A 17751-nucleotide genomic window follows, 5' to 3' on the forward strand; every position below is an offset into this window, starting at 1 on the left:
GGGGTCAGGGCTATATAACTGTAACACACAGGCAAAAAAAGACAACCACAAAATCCCCCCCCCCCCCTCCCCGCCAAGCACACATCTTTTCTTACCCAAAGTTTCCCTCACCCTCTGTACTCCACAGCCAGGGCCGGATTAAGAGCATCATGGTCTTGGTGCTGAGGATTTTGAAGGGCCTTAAGGGCCGTGCCTTGGCATGCACCCAGAGGAGGAAGGGTGCAGCCATGCATGCCTAATTCAACATGGGATGCTGTCTCTGAAGCCCATAAACACATCCATGCATCGGCAACTGTCCCTCCTTGTCCGGCCTTCGTGCTGTGTGGGGAGGTTCTGAGGGAGCTGCCTGGGGAAGCGAGCATAGAAGCCAGACTTCTGTGTTTACAAGTGACAGAAGAGCGGTAACAGTGAATATGGCCAACCTGGGGCCTATTTATAAAGGTAGGGGCCTGGAGCTGCAGCTCCAATAGCCCCTACGTTAATCTGGCCCTGTCCACAGCCAACAGAGATCTGCAAAATGCAACCACTACATCTAAGGGCTGGAGAGCTACAATATATAAAATGTTGGTTTTTGGATTTATCTATGCCCTATGAGCCACCTTTTTCTGACCATAGCACCTGAAATAACGGAATATAAATGCAAAGAAACAATTTGAATGACATTACTTTGCAGTTTATTATAAATTAAAGATCAGTAAAAAGTACATAGTGCGCTCTCCAGTGATACAAAATATCTATATATTGTCTACTCCATTAACAATTCTTACTGTTCAATAAATACAACACAATAAATAGTTCAAGTATAAAGCAGGCTTTAAGACAAAAAGCAGGATATCAGCTCTGTACAAAATTGAGATTATCAGGACTCATAGCGGCAAGGTTATCTTAGGTAGCGTTATATATGATGCAGCCAACACCATCCACAGAAAATGAAGTAGATACAAGATTCCTTCATAACTTCTCTCTGCAGAGAGCATTGGGGTTGACGTTATGACAAAGTCTTATAGTGCCGGGATGGTCGGTACTCGGAGGGTTTACATCAGCTTCATCAAGATCCAGGAGGAGATCAGAGCAGACAAAGTCCAAGGCATGGAGAAACCTGGAAGAACACACAAGAGATATTAGGAATGGAGCCGGAAGGGCTGTCTTTATGGAAGTTTCATTGTAGTTTCAATCTAAAGAAAGCCAACTTATACACCAGATTGTGACATTGTGAGTATTTCCAACCAAAATTTTAGTTTATTAATCTTTGCATAGCTTGGCGGCATTTGAGAGATTTACCCTCATACACTGTTAAGGTGACAACGGTTTTACCAGATATGAAGTGAGGGAAAATCTGGTACAAGGACACAGACAGCAATAAAAAAAAGCTGACAGGTACATTGGCCTTTCCATACTCTCTAAAAATGGTTTCTGTCTGTGTAGCTGTTGGATATTTTCTCTCACTTCTTGTTCGGTGAAACTGTCGTTTTTAGGACAGTAAGCAAAAGGAAAATGTCTCTAACATATCCCAAAATGGCAATAAAGGCCCAAAATAGGTCATTATCCTTCTTGACCAATTCCAAAGCTAAAAAAAAAATAAAAAAATTGGTTGGATGTACACTTTAATAGAGAAATTACAAAAGAAATGGAAGGATGAATAGGACTTTAAAGGTAGCCACTGGTAATCCCATAACGAAGTACTCAACAGATAAAAAAATATAAAATGTATTATGACAACATGATAAAAATATTAAAACCATATCATATGGAAAAAATATATAGGTGGACGTATCCCGAGTTCTCCATGGGGTATCTCACGGCGAGGATCGGCACAAGTAGGAGCGTAGCTCCATTTTCCAGAAGAGAGAAATTGTGACACTCCCTACATTGGACAGACGATCGTGTTACCATCCACTACAAGTCGGAATCCATCTGCCATTTGTGGCTACTTTGCAAAGTTTGTATGGCCCTAGGACAGAACTCTTGCTGTTTTGGCTATAGAGTATTTGATGTACACATTCCACTTTGGAACTGATGTGTGTGGGACCTTTCCTTATGCCATTATGCTGGTCTGGGTGCTTCCTGTAGTCCCTTTGTTTCCCCCTTGGGATCAGGTACCAATAGGATCTCCTGAGGAAGCTGTAAGCGAAACACGTAGCGATCCATTGGCTTATGATGCTTGAGATTCCTATTTGGCCCAGATATCCAAAAGATTATCGTAGATTCTGTGTTCCTTTATACAAGATCTTAGTTTGATACGAGCATGTAACAGGTTCTTGTGCTATATAGCCACCTCGTCTGGGGAGATACTGTACTGTATGTACTATGGATCGACCAATTATCGGCGAAGCCCATATATCGAGGGCCGATCTGCACTTTCCCCGATATATCGAAATCGGCCCCTGAGGTTACCGATATTTCAGGAAAGTGCTTGTACCGGAGTAATGCCTGCAGCTAGAGGCATCGACCTGGTACCGGCGTCCATAGCCGAGGGTCGGCTGACTTGTAATGACAACCGATGCGGCTGAGAAGCCTCTCGGCTGTCATTACAAGGAGCGGGAGGGGACGTTTCCCCCCCTCTTGCCACCTTCCGTGGCTCGTCTTGGTCTCCCATCCCACCGAGAGACCAGGGCAACCAGCCTGCATGGCCGCCGAAGACCCGATCAAAGCCGCATTCGGCTCTGTTCGGGTCTCCATGCAAAAACCGGAAGTGATGTCATGACATTCCTTTCAGGTACTGGCGCCAGATTTTAAAAAATGACAGCATTCAAAACAGCCAAACTTGGCGTTTTGAATGCTTTTAAGTGCAGAGGAGGGGTTTGGGGTCTTTTAGACCCCCAGATCCCTCCACAAGAGTACCTGTCAAGAAAAAAAAAATGAAAAATATATTTTTTGTAAATGTACGAAAATATCGGCCGATACCGATATGCATTGGCCAAAATATCGGTATCGGCAACGAAAAAACGATATCGGTCGATCACTAGTATGTACCATATATATTTTTTTTCCATATGATATGGTTTTAATATTTTTGTTATCACGTTGTCATAATAAGTTTCATATTTTGTATCTGTTGAGTACTTGTTTTTCCTTATGGGATTCCCAGTAGTTATCTTTAAAGTCCTATTCATCCTTTCATTGTAATGTTTTTTTTAGATGTGGTGCCACATATCTCTGTTGCGTTTAATAGAGAGATCCCCCTCTACTTTATTTTGAAGTTGACCACAAAGGAAGTGATGGGAAATCTGTTCAGTAGGGGGAATAAATACAACCAAATAATATTTATTACAGGATATAAATCTATGATGTTGGTGTCACAGAACGTTATGTGTTTTCCGAAGACAACACAACAGAAGATGTTTGCCTTCAGACTGTCTCTCTCTAATTGTACATCTCAGTCAGTGCTGATAGCCTGCATATAATTGGAGCTCAAAGAGAAAAATAATGGACTTTATAGGCATAGTGCCTATAAAGTCCATTATTTTTCTCTTTGAGCTCCAATTATATGCAATTTATAGTATGTGGCACAGCTAAAATGAGGGTGCTTACTAGCCACCAAGGGCACCAAATTCATCTACATTATTCAGTGCTGATAACCCTCCACCCTATTGCTTTTATAATAAAACTAATATCAATAGATATTTAGATAAATACAAAATGTATGTAGAGAAATATAGGGATAGATAATAACCCCTAGTCATTGTTAGAATTAGGCAGATGAAATGGGGCGAAAGAGGAACATTTTACATATCTCTTTCTCTTTGGGGGAGTTTATTATTTTTGTGGCCAGTAACCTGAATCTACAAAAGCTCAAAAGGAAACTTTGGAGAAAAAAAAAAAAGGGAGACAATATTTTTGCAGTGTAAGTACTTGAATGTGCCCTGGTATCGGCCTCCTGCAGTCCCTGTACAGCAGGGCTAGAATGTGAGAGGAAGAAACAGCACAAGGATTGGGTACCAATCATGTGTTGCATGTAAATGTGTTAAAAGGAACATGCTGATAGAATGAGAGAGCAAAGTGATCAGGGAGATTACCTAATCAGTTTGTTACTGCTTCTTCACTGCCCAATCAGCAGACTAGGGTGGAAGGAGGACATGAGAGAAAACGGTGTCACCCTCCTGGCTGTGCTGTGTGCCAATGCTGTGAAAACTGCAAGACTGGACTGACAGAAATACAAATCCTTTGGCAGGTAATATTCTACCCCTATCAGTTTTTTACCTGGAAACTTAGAAGATTTAATATAACTCAGCTTTAACCCCTTTATACTAGTGGGAGCTGGTGCTTTAAATGGGCCCTGATATCCAACGGCCGGTAGGAGGGTCTCCGGATCATGCTGAGCTGTAGTTGGCTGCACAGTGCTGACATCATACAAAGTCAATCCTACCATCTGCTGATTGTCAGCAATTGACTGTTAGCTGTTGGTGACAGCTCAGTCACAGTTCTGGGGGTACCGGTGGAGCACTCCCCAAACAAGACAGCATTGCATATATGCAGGGGCTGGATGTTGAGGTCAACCAGCCCTGCCCCCACATATAAAGGTATTGTTGCTGTAAAGGGGTTAAACATGTTTAGCTACACCACTTTATACCATTAAAATTCTCAATGTAAGAGATTACTCACCTCTAGTAGATCCGTTATCTAAATAGTAATTGGTATCAGCTGGAAATAAAGAAAAACATATCTGTTAATTGGAGACCTCAACCGGACTGATACTCATTCTTCTGGATATATCGTATGATATTCACATTCACTGTAGGCTGAAATAATTGTGTAGTGGAAGTGAAAGCATTTGTAATCCCTGACAATAAATCCTAACAATGGACACCGTGCTGCCTTTTTGGTCTGGTAAATATACGTGACGCATGGAGCAATAAATATTTTTTTTCTATATTATGATGGTAAAGGGTTGGAATCTCTGCAGGCTTTTACTGCTTTGTCCCCTCTGGGGAGTTGCTCCTTACTTCCTGTTCAGGTGACAGGTGTCAGACAGAAGAGGAAGTGAGGGAAAATCCCACCCAAAGGGAACAAAGACAGCAGTTAAAAATTGATAGAAGCTTTAAGCCTTCCTCCACATTGTCCAAAACAAAAAAATAAATGTTTTGTCTGGAATTGGGCTTCAATATATGTGACTGAAGGAACACAGAAAATTACTGTAACAAAACTGTTAACATGACTTGACTTACCTGCATCCAAAAAGATGCCGACTCTTCCTGCAATGTTCTGGGAATCTCCCGATTTGGATTGAGAGCTGCAGGTCTGTAGGGAAATAAAAGTAATTCAACAAAAATTCCAGACAGGTGAAATTGATGAAGGAATTGCAAATTGTATCCAAGAAACACCCCAGCTATGCTAAAGTCACAACATCCTCTTCATGTTCCTTTATCTGGAAACAGTGGAGAATGCGGGCACACAGGGTTCTTCTTTCACTCCAATAATGAGACTTCCCTGGAATAGTTTGCATTTCCCCTCCACATTGGTTTCAGTCTCTCTAAGCCATTTTCCCCAATTACCTATTTATTCTACATTGTACCAGGGCAGCATGGCACCAACAATTGTCTATATTAGAGATGAGTGTGACGCCATCATATCTCTTTCTTAGGAATGGGCATGAAACCATCAATTGTCTTTGTTAGGGATGGGCATGAGACCATCAATTGTCTTTATTAGGGATGAGCATGAAACCATCAATTGTCTTTATTAGGGATGAGCATGAAACCATCAATTGTCTTTGTTAGGGATGGGCATGAAACCATCAATTGTCTTTATTATGGACGGGCATTAAGCCATCAATTGTCTTTAATAGGGATGGGCATGAAAGTATCAATTGTCTTTGCTAGGGATGGGCATGAAACCATCAATTGTCTTTATTAGGGAGGGACATGAATCCTCCAATTGTCTTTGTTATGGATGGGCATGAAAACCTTGATTGTCTTTATTAGGGAAGGGTATGAAACCCTCAATTGTCTTTGTTATGGATGGGCATTAAGCCATCAATTGTCTTTGTTAAGGATGGGCATGAAACCATCAATTGCCTTTAATAGGGATGGGCATGAAAGTATCAATTGTCTTTGTCAGGGATGGGCATGAAACCATCAATTGTCTTTATTAGGGAGGGACATGAATCCTCCAATTGTCTTTGTTATGGATGGGCATGAAAACCTCGATTGTCTTTATTAGGGAGGGGTATGAAACCCTCAATTGTCTTTGTTATGGATGGGCATTAAGCCATCAATTGTCTTTGTTAAGGATGGGCATGAAACCATCAATTGCCTTTAATAGGGATGGGCATGAAAGTATCAATTGTCTTTGTTAGGGATGGGCATGAAACCATCAACTGTCTTTGTTATGAATGGGCATGAAACCATCAATTGTCTTATGGATGGGCATGAAACCATCAATTGTCTTTATTAGGGATGGGCATGAAACCATCAATTGTCTTTGTTAGGGATGGGCATGAAACCATCAATTGTCTTTGTTAGGGATGGGCATGAAACCATCAATTGTCTTATGAATGGGTATGAAACCATCAATTGTCTTTATTAGGGATGGGCATGAAACCATCAATTGTCTTTGTTAGGGATTGGCATGAAACCATCAATTGTCTTAGGAATGGGTATGAAACCATCAATTGTCTTTATTAGGGATGGGCATGAAACCATCAATTGTCTTTGTTAAGGGTGGGCATAAAACCATCAATTGTCTTTGTTAGGGATGGGCATAAAACCACCAATTGTTATTGTTAGGGGTGGGCATGAAACCGTCCATTGTCATTATGAGGGATGGGCATGAAACCATCAATTGTTTGTTTTTAGATAGGCATGATGCCATCAATTGTCTTTGTTAAGGATAGACTTGGGTTTGGGCCAAACCCTAGCTCGTCCCATGTTATGACTGCAGCAGATGGACAGAGCTGTGAATTCTGATGGTGGTATCTCAATATCAGAAGCCAGAAGTGGAGTTGGCCATTAATTAAACTAACGTGCTCATTACACACAGCACTGTTCTACCTGCTTGGTTAGCAGCAGAAGATCAGGTAATCAATAGGGAAGCTTGTATCCCTGTTTGGTGTGGAATTTTTTTTTCTTCAAATTTTCAGTCCATAAACACCTCCAAGCATCTTAATTAGGCCATGCAATGATTAGAAAGTCAGCTGAGGACATTGGGGCAGCACCGTAGTTTGATAGTTAGCCTTGTAACACTGGGGGAACCTCAAATTGAATGCTATCCAGACCAGAACATCATCTGCCTGGAGTTTGCATGTTTTGCTTGAGTTAGTTTCCTCCAAGGACATGCAGGTAGGATATTTGGCTCCTATCTAAACTGGTGCTAGTATGTGTGTGTGGCTAAAAATAACCCTGCCTCCTTCTTCAGGTACAGAAATCACAGAACAGTCTCTATATGTATATTGAGTCTTACCGTGGTACAATTATTAGTGCAGAGTGAAAGATCGGCATAGAGATAGACGGTGTTAGAATTTGCAATCTGGAAGACTTTCATAGCAAACCGAGATTCAATGTTGACTCCATTGCTGTCCACTGTTAGCTGGTCAGAAGATATTTGGCTGGATGGGCACCTGGATATAGAAACCTTTCATTAGCTTTCGGTTACTGTAATCTAAAGATTAGAACACAATACCGGCATATACTATTACAGCTGAACAATATATGGGATGTGTTCATTTTATATACACTACAGTATATACTGTAATTTATAGAATGACAATACATGGCATATCTTCATTATTTATATGTGTATTATAGCTGAACAAGTCCGGGCATGTGTTCGTTATATTGTTTCTGTTATTCAGCATTAAAGTCTTCAATTTGCATTTCAATGGAGTGGATTTTAGTGGAGTGATTGTGCCATACCCAAGAAGTGAATACCTGTGCTGTGACCCATAATTATTCACACCTCACACCTACATGATTTTCTCCTTAATGCATTGAGACAAATGAAATACATCAATTTGCATTTTCTAAATGTATTTTATCCAATGCTGACCTACATATTGCTGTGAACTGGGCCTTTCAAGAAACAATGGATTGTCAATGTGTTGTGCCTGCCTTGAGCAAAGTAGCCCGTCAACAGGTGGTGTGAAAGGGCCCTTCAATAAGAAACATATCAAGCAAAAATGTAAATGTTAATTCAAGGCTGCACTGAAACATGGTATCATTTTGAAAGAGCTCTGTAGTTCTAACATTTATATTATAATTAATGTATAGTATGGGGAAGAGTTAGATCCCCTGCAGGGCTGTCTTAATGGCATCATGAGCCCCTGGGCAAAGTAATACTTTGGGGCACCTACCAGCCTGCCCTAATTTATGCACCTACTCTTAAGAATTAAAGTATTCATCGTTGATAGAAATAAAACATATACAGTATTTATTTGTACTTCGATTTTAAACAATAAGAAAACACGCCATAAATCAAAGACTAATTAACACAAATGGCACAGTACCGGGAGGGAAGCAGAAGGGCACAATACTGGGATCAGGAGGGCACAGTACCGGGAGGGAAGCAGAAGGTCACAATACTGGGATCAGGAGGGCACAGTACCGGGAGGGAAGCAGAAGGGCACAATACTGGGATCATGAGGGCACAGTACCGGGAGGGAAGCAGAAGGGCACAATACTGGGATCAGGAGGGACACAGTACCGGGAGGGAAGCAGAAGGGCACAATACTGGGATCAGGAGGGCACAGTACCGGGAGGGAAGCAGAAGGGCACAATACTTGGATCAGGAGGGACACAGTAACGGGAGGGAAGCAGAAGGACACAATACTGGGATCAGGAGGGCACAGCACTGGGAGGGAAGCAGAAGTGCACAATACTGGGATCAGGAGGGACACAGTACCGGAAGGGAAGCAGAAGGGCACAATACTGGGATAAGGAGGGCACAGTACCGGGAGGGAAGCAGAAGTGCACAATACTGGGATCAGGAGGGCACAGTACCAGGAGGGAAGCAGAAGGGCACAATACTGGGATCAGGAGGGACACAGTACCAGGAGGGAAGCAGAAGGGCACAGTACTGGGATCAGGAGGAACACAGTACCGGGAGGGAAGCAGAAGGGCACAATACTGGGATCAGGAGGGACACAGTACTGGGAGGAAAGCAGAAGGGCACAAAACTGGGATCAGGAGGGCACAGTACCGGGACGGAAGCAGAAGGGCACAATACTGGGATCAGGAGGGACACAGTACCGAGAGGGAAGCAGAAGGGCACAATACTGGGATCAGGAGGAACACAGTACTGGGAGGGAAGCAGAAGGGCACAAAACTGGGATCAGGAGGGCACAGTACCGGGACGGAAGCAGAAGGGCACAATACTGGGATCAGGAGGGACACAGTACTGGGAGGGAAGCAGAAGGGCACAATATGGGATCAGGAGGGACACAGTACCAGGAGGGAAGCAGAAGGGCACAATACTGGGATCAGGAGGGACACAGTACTGGGAGGGAAGCAGAAGGGCACAATACTGGGATCAGGAGGAACACAGTACCGGGAGGGAAGCAGAAGGGCACAATACTGGGATCAGGAGGGCACAGTACCGGGAGGGAAGCAGAAGGGCACAATACTGGGATCAGGGGGGACACAGTAACGGGAGGGAAGCAGAAGGGCACAATACTGGGATCAGGAGGGACACAGTACCGGGAGGGAAGCAGAAGGGCACAATACTGGGATCAGGAGGGACACAGTATCGGGAGGGAATCAGAAGGGCACAATACAGGGATCAGAAAGGCACAGTACCGGGAGGGAAGCAGAAGGGCACAATACTGGGATCGGGAGGGCACAGTAGCAGGAGGGAAGCAGAAGGGCACAATACTGGGATCAGGAGTGACACAGTACCGGGAGGGAAGCAGAAGGGCACAATACTGGGATCAGGAGAGCACAGTACCATGAGGGAAGCAGAAGGTCACAATACTGGGATCAGGATTGACACAGTACCGGGAGGGAAGCAGAAGGGCACAATACTGAGATCAGGAGGGCACAGTACAGGAAGGGAAGCAGAAGGGCACAATACTGGGATAAGGAGGGTGCAGTACAGGTTCAGGGATGCCGCCCTGGACACAGCCATTCCAGGACAGATTAGTAAAAAGCATGACTGTCTCTGAAATTCCAGGACAGTTAGCAAGTGTGATGTTATGCAAGATTATCTTGGGTCCCCCATGCATCTGGGGCCCCTGGGCAGTGTCAAGGGGTGCCCATGCATTAAGATCCACTGTTAGGTATGTATTGCTTGCTGTCTAAAGCAGCTGGGAAACCCATGAACAAAGATTGTTGGATTGTTCACAAATCATCGCCCTATGGAGTCCAGCACCTCTGCATATACCCAAGTTCCTGGAGTCCTGATAAAGGTGGACTCCTTATACCCCTGAATTGTATTGGCACTTTCCTATTTTCACACCTAGACCCTTCTCAAGGCTTGTATTGCTGTCCGAGGCAAAAGTTCCTTTCACACCCTGTACTGGTGATACCAAAAATACAGGGACATGAAATGATGGAAGATCTCTCTAGTGAGGACATAGACAGTGAGCAGTGTGGTGAAGAGTAAGAACATCTTGGCTGGTTTTAATTGCTGTCAGTGTTCATACTGTCTTGATGACCCCCATCTCCTCAATTCTAGTCCTAATTTCACAAGCATGGATCAATAACAAGAAGGTGCCTCAAAGTAGCCACAGACACCTCACAAGGGTTGCAACCCTTCCCCATTCTAAAACTGAACAAAATGTAGACTTGAGTTGGGCTGTAAAGATGAACTCCAGGAATTATATCACTTTAGAAAGTTGGCTTGTCCAGATTAGTTCAGAACTTCATGCCAACACTTCAGCAATATACTCTTAAGCCAACCATAGACATTTTGAATCTCATGTATGGGCAAGCTAAATGTACCCAAGTTGATCGATCAACTTGAGTACAACCAGGCTGTTGGATTTTACATGCAATTATTGCCAACGGCTGTTTTTAACAAGGGTTTTCCTCATTAACACTGTCTGTTTGAAGGAAAGAAATTTGCTCCATCTCCGGCCGGCCTTAAGGTGATACGGAATATTGTTTTGTGTATTTATTGAATTATTTCTGTAGTCAAATGGCGCTTTTCCACTGCATGGAACCGTACCGGTTCGGCACGCTTTTGTGCTTTTCCACTGCTGGTACCGCATGGTATAGGGTTGGAACGGTTCGGTACGGTACGGTATAGGATTGCTTTTCCACTGCATGGAACCGAACGGTACGGTACGGCTCTGAAAAAACAGTACCTACTCGATTGTGGTTCCAACAGGTACCAAACTGGTACCATATCCCACAATCCTTTGCATGCAGTCACTACTAGCCACTGATTGGTCAGAGAATCCCACCCACCCCGTTGTTATCCCACCCACTTAACTTTAGTACTACTTTAGTGGAAAAGCAAACCTATACCGTACCGTACCGAACCGTTCCGACACTATACCATGCGGTACCAGCAGTGGAAAAGCAAACCAGGCCAAGCAGGCCCGAGTAGAGCCGAGCCGGTATGAGCCGGTACTTGCAGTGGAAAAGTGCCAAAAGTGTACAAAGAACACATAGCATTCATAACCAGTGTACTGTGTACTTACCCGTTCTGAAGAAGATAGTACTTTTGGATACTTGAATTGGTAGGAGAGGCATAAATATTCACCACTTTGAGTTTAGAGGTGTTAACATCCAGATCCGGTACTCGCACTGAAAGGTAAATAGTATCTTCCACAAACAGGGAGTCATCTTCTGAGAGAGGGGTCGTATATGTGCTATCTTTAAAGGCCATCATTACAGCTGCAAAACTTCCATTTCCTGTAGGGCCGGTTATTTCTGTGGTCCTGGAAAATAAACACATGACAAAGGTTACCTACCTAGAAACCCTTGCAGGTATGTGGCCATGCATCAATAATGTTATACAGAGAATTGGCATTATTTGCACTAAGGATAAAGAGCAAACCTATTAGATATCTTCTTCAGCTCTGTGTATATTGATGGAAGCAATAAAGCTGATATACAATATCAAGTGCACTACAAAGGTTTAAAATGAGCGTTTATGAAAAAGCGAAATTAAAATAATTTAGGATAAGTACACCAAAAGCATTTTTTTGTCCATACTTCTCTTGTGGGTCACAGGAGTGCACGTACTCACTCTCAAGTTAACCAGATTTCCCGCTATCAGCTGGCATGGCAAGGCCTCTCTAGGCTCTGGAAAGTTCCCACCATTGCCACCAATATTGTCAAGATCCATTCGACTGCCTGATTGACATTGAGCTGAGAGCTAGAGCCAGCTGCACCCACCCCCTCCCCTGCCCAGTGCCCCTATGAGTGCTGAAGGAGCAGAGCAGAGAATGGTGACTAACAGTCACCGCTCCCCACTCGGAGAAGACCGAAAACTGAGCAATAAGTAGCCGTGTGACTGCTCAGTTCTCGGCCTTAGAGCTCACAGGTGACCACTGCAGAATCACATAGATACTGTATGATACTGATAGTATGTATGTTTATTTCTTTTTTTTTTTAAACCCATATTTCTGTTTTAGGTGACCTTGTTAGGTTGGGGAAAAAAATGAAGAAGAAATGTTCCTACAATAGAGCTTTTATACTCATCTGTCAGGCAGCCCATGTCTCCTACCCATTGGTCCAGTGCTGCAGCCTCCACCAGACTCTTCAGTATTCAACATTTCTGGAAGTATCTCCCAGCGCATGCCATGGTTATTTTTTTTCCTCTGACCCCAATGTCACTACAGGATTTAGCAGTGTCGTAGGGTGAGGAGGAAGAAACCATGCGGTATGGCAGGGGATGCTCAAGCATTGAATGCCAAAGTCTCTCATGGAGGCTGCAGCACTGAAGCAGAGGGAAGGTAGGAAACAAAGGCCTTGAAAAGTCTTATACTGTGGGAACCTTAAGTCTCAGGGTGACATGGTTACTTGAAAACGCTTGGCCCAAGTTGCTTACACCCATGTATCCTCAGAGAGTTAAGCTCAGTTATATCTAAGCTTTGTTTTCTAATTTACTGACACTTTAATCCAACCTCGAAGTTTAACCCAATTTTTAACCTGTTATCTCTAATATAGAGTTAATGCACATTTTCCTATATGATTTTCTTTTTTGGATCCCTTAACCACTTAACGCAAAATCACGTACCTGTACGGCAAGTGGTTGTACTGGGGTGATGCCTGCAGCCAGAGGCATCACCCCGGAATAATTTTCTAGAACGGACGGTCTGCTTTCATGTGGTAGCAACCAATGTGGCTAAATAGCTGCCCAGCTGTCATCACAAGCAGTGGTAGGGGATGTCCCCCCTCTTGCCGCCGTTACGTCCAGGTCTCCTGTCCCGCCTGAAGACCCAAGCGACCAGCCAGCATGTCCGCCGGCTGGCCGGAGTCCCGAACAAAACTAGAATCAGCTTTGATTGGGTCTCCGATGTAGTAATCTGGAAGCGACATCACAATGTCACATCTGGTTTACTCTGCAGCCAACGGCGCCGATTGAAAAAATTCTAAGTATTTAAAAATGCTAATTTTGGCGTTTTGAAAACTTTGAAGTGCAGAGGAGGGGTTTGAGGTCTTTTAGACCCCAGATCCCTCCATAAAGAGTACCTGTCACTGCATATTACTGTCACAAGGGATGTTTATATTTCCAGCTGTGGAAAAAAAATAAAAGTCAGCAGCTACAAATGCTGTAGCTGCTGACTTTTATTATATAGACACTTATTTGTCCAGGGAGCCCACGATGTCAGCACCCCAGCTGATTTTCAGATCGGCTGCCTGGTGCTGCCGCCACCATTCCCTCTAAGGGAAACTGGCAATGAAGCCTTTTCAGCTTCACAGCCGGTTCCCTACTGCACATGCGCGAAGCATGCTGCACATTCTCATTGGCTCAGCGGCAGGGGAAGGAGAAAGGGGACGGAACCTCCAAGGGACAGCGCTGCGCCGCTGTCTCTCAGAAGTTGGGAAGGGTACCTGTCAAAAACAGGAACCCCTTTCCCCCTCCCCACTGAAAGGTGCCAAATGTGGCTACGGAGGGGGGAAGGAAGCAGATGAGCAGAAGTTCCACTTTTGGGTGGAACTCCGCTTTAAGTTTTTGTTTCTGTTGAAGCTTGGCACAAGCCCATTTTAGTACCTTCATTAAAGTTCAATCAGTAACTACAGACCTGTAAGTTTAACATCTACTGTATGGAAGATAGAAGAGTAGACACTAGAATATAATATCGTAACAGATAGCCAGCATTGGCCCTGAAAGTATGCAATAATAATTACCCAAGTATTGGGCGCAGTGTCACATTAAGAGCGACATTCATATACAGCGGGTAAGAGCAGGAAATATTCAGGACAACGTCATTTGTTATTCGGATCGGATCCGTTTTACCAAAGATATACAGCTGATTTGTGTACATAACATGGGTTGCACTCATCTGTAGAGAGAGGAAGCACAGAAGTCATTAGACAAGGTCAGAAAACTTACCGCCATACAGTAATCTACACATTAGCAGATAGTTACTTTTAATGTCAGTGTATTCTCTGAAGGATCAAAAAAGAAGGCTCTAATTTTCATAAGGCAGAACTTCAGCCCAAAACAACCAGATAAAAATAAATAGCATATCATAGGATGAAATAACAAAAGTAGCTTTTTCGGCAATATTCAACTTCAACTCAGAGATTTCCCCTGCGGTACTTTTGCCATTTGATGTCCTCAGTCTAATGACCACTACCATTCAACCAACTTTATCTAAGTCATGGTACCCTTGGACCCCCCACCCCAACCCTGTGACTGGACAGTGAAAGGAGAAGCAGAGAATTCATCTCTCTTTCACTCTGTTCTCTTCTCCTATCAAAATAATGTGTGTTAGCACATGAACTACTATGGCTATATGTGAAGAAAAAGGGGGAAAGGATAACCCCCAGGAGTGATCAGACTTTTAAAGCATCCACTAGTTAATCTCATAAAGAAATGTACATTCCTTAAATGTATAAATACATACAAAATGTATTGTGATAACATATTAAAAATTCTCAGTACATAAAAACCATCACATAAATGAGTGAGCACAACAGTGCTAAGCAACATGCTTCTGAGCGAGAAGAACCCATAAGTGGTCCAACATGTAGCAGGGTCTGTGTCTGAAGACCATCAAGATGGCCGACCTCCTAAGCCCAGCTCAGAAGGGTTCTATTGAGCAAGTTTGCCAATGGATCGCTACGTGTTTCGCTATGCAGCTTCTTCAGGTGATCCTATTGGTGTTATAATGGGGGGCGAAGGGTGCCCAATATTCTCTTGGATGGAGGCTGTGAAGTAAGAGGAGCCACAGCTCATATGGATTCCGATCCAATCAGAGTGGGATACCCCCTCCGGCAGGGAGACAGTGGAGATGTCCCCAAACAGCTGTGGCTCCTCTACAGGAAGGATATATATACTATACATATAGTGGTTAATTCCAGTAGGAACAATTCTAGTACCACTATTACTTCACAGCCTCCATCCAAGAGAATATTGGGTACTCTTCATCCACCATTATAACACCAAGGATTGTACATTTCTTTATGAGATAAACTAGAGGACGCCTTAAAAGTCCGACCACTCCAGGGGGTTATCTCTTCCCCCTTCTTTTTTCCATTTATATATTGGATGTGGTACCACTATATCCAGGATCATGTCATCATGTCTCATTGTTTTCATATATATATATATATATATATATATATATATATATATATATATATATATATATATATATATATATATATATATATATTGTGTAAGGGGTTGGCTAGGTAGCGGGTGTGGGTGACCCCTTGGGTGGGTTCGCTACACAGAGAGACAGCCGAAGAGTGGTTGAAAACAACGGTCTATGGTTTATTCTTCCAATTTGCTGGAAACAAGTGCAAGCATCCAAGCAGCATAAATCAAACAAACATAAAATAAACCCTGGCCACTTGGGGCGTCTACCTTCACAACACAGGAACCTACCTATGGTGTCTGTCCCATCCTACTGCTGGGCAGACACTGCTGGTCATACAGCAGAAAACCAATTGTCTATTTGTTTTCTTTTCACACAGAAAAAGTCAACACCACCTCACAGTCTCTCAGCTCACTGCTCTCCTTAACGCACAAAGCCTCAGGATGCAGCAATCAGTAGTCATCCTCTGGATAACTTATAGAGGCCTTAATTGACTCATTCTGAATAGCTGAAGCTTTCCAATGTCCTTAAACCTTTCTGGCTACCTCTGCAGCCGACACCTGATAGTAATTGGTGAACTGTCTAAACAAGGCAGAAATGTATCTCCCGTCTGTGACAACACCCACAGATTTACCTGACTTCCTGTCACAATATATATATATATATATATATATATATATATATATATAATTGTCTATATGTGCTGCTTCTCCTTCTCCCAGTCTGAGCACTGCTGTACAGGGATTGTAAGAGGCTGAAACCAAGTCACATTGAGGTACTTCTATTGATGCATTTTAAAAAATATATTTCATGATGCATTTTATTGCTGCCTGGGCTTCAGCTCCTTTTTATAGGTGTCTCCTTTAACTAGCCGGCTTCTAAGGGGACACCCATGAATGTGTGCCCTTGACTGGGGCTGTGTGTGTCTATTCAAACACAAAGCACCCAGCAACCCCCACCCCTGATCCCTCCTCCCAGACAACTGCAGGAGCCAATTACACCTCTTCCCTTCTCTATCTCCTCTGCAACCAGGAAGTTCAGGGAACAGGGCAGACTTGGAGGACCTGGTAAAAGGCACAAGGGATACCAGGTATGTGTTTGAGGACGGGGAGTTGTCAAAGTAGCAGGGCATGTTGTCCATTAATGTTGTAAAAGCATGAAAAATGAGGGTAAAACAAACACTTACAGTCAAGACCATGTCAGAAGAACTTACCACAGGAACTGTGTTACAGTCAGAACTTATTAATGGACGATAAATGGTTATCTCCGATTTTCCATCCACAACCTCCCTTCCTGCCAAACACTCGGTGTTGGTGCTGTTCAGCCTTATATCCGACGTATTATAACCATTTTTTTCCAACCAACATTTTGACACTTGTATATTGAATTTTGCTCCAGTACAAGTAAGATTTACAGATGGAGTGGCTCCTGAAAAAAAACATGAATTTTATTCAGCATGTCTGAGATGGGAAGGTGACAGGGATGTAATTGATACAATATAGGGGTTTTCTATATATACCCACTTTAGGGGGGCAAGAGTGGCCAGAGAGGGGAGAAAGTTGCCATAGAGTCAAGGAGTTAAAGCTTCCAATTTACATACAAAACATTGACTGTTGGTGATCAGTGTAGCTCTACCTTACATTAGTGGTCAGTGTATCGCCCCCCTATATTGGGGGTTAGTGTAGTTCCCCCTTTCATTGATGGTTGGTGTAATGTCCCCTATATTGGTGGTCAGTGTAATGTCCCCTATATTGGTGGTCAGTGTAGTGCCCCCTTACATTGGTGGTCAGTGTAGTGCCCCCTTATATTGGTGGTCAGTGTAGTGCCCCCTATATTGGTGGTCAGTGTAATGCCCCTTTATATTGGTGGTCAGTGTAATGCCCCCTTACATGGTCAGTGTAATGCCCCCTTACATTGGGGGTCAGTGTAATGCCCCTTACATTGGTGGTCAGTGTAGTGCCCCCTTACATTGGTGGTCAGTGTAATGCCCCCTTACATTGGTGGTCAGTGTAATGCCCCTTATATTGGTGGTCAGTGTAATGCCCCTTATATTGATGGTCAGTGTAATGCCCCTTATATTGATGGTCAGTGTAGAGCCC

The 17751-nt window shown here is 43.5% G+C and overlaps 1 protein-coding gene and 1 long non-coding RNA gene across 2 annotated transcripts in view; one reads left to right on the forward strand and one right to left on the reverse strand.

Moving 5' to 3' along the window:
• Positions 1-17751, forward strand: part of LOC309567853 — a 1051047-nt gene that overhangs the window by 530668 nt on the left and 502628 nt on the right. The gene's annotated exons all lie outside the window — the stretch shown is intronic.
• Positions 885-17751, reverse strand: part of LOC309568272 (uromodulin-like) — a gene marked incomplete at its 5' end in the record, with an annotated part of 19937 nt that continues 3070 nt past the window's right edge. The window contains 7 exons of the mRNA XM_082273941.1: positions 885-1099; positions 4603-4641; positions 5166-5238; positions 7399-7555; positions 11576-11815; positions 14235-14389; positions 16866-17080. Of these exons, the coding sequence (XP_082130067.1) occupies positions 1035-1099; positions 4603-4641; positions 5166-5238; positions 7399-7555; positions 11576-11815; positions 14235-14389; positions 16866-17080 (944 nt within the window). The 3' untranslated portion in view covers positions 885-1034. The remainder of the gene's footprint in view (positions 1100-4602; positions 4642-5165; positions 5239-7398; positions 7556-11575; positions 11816-14234; positions 14390-16865; positions 17081-17751) is intronic.

Source organism: Pelophylax lessonae (genome assembly GCF_965119305.1).
Source record: "Pelophylax lessonae genome assembly, chromosome: 12".
Lineage (NCBI taxonomy): Eukaryota > Metazoa > Chordata > Amphibia > Anura > Ranidae > Pelophylax > Pelophylax lessonae.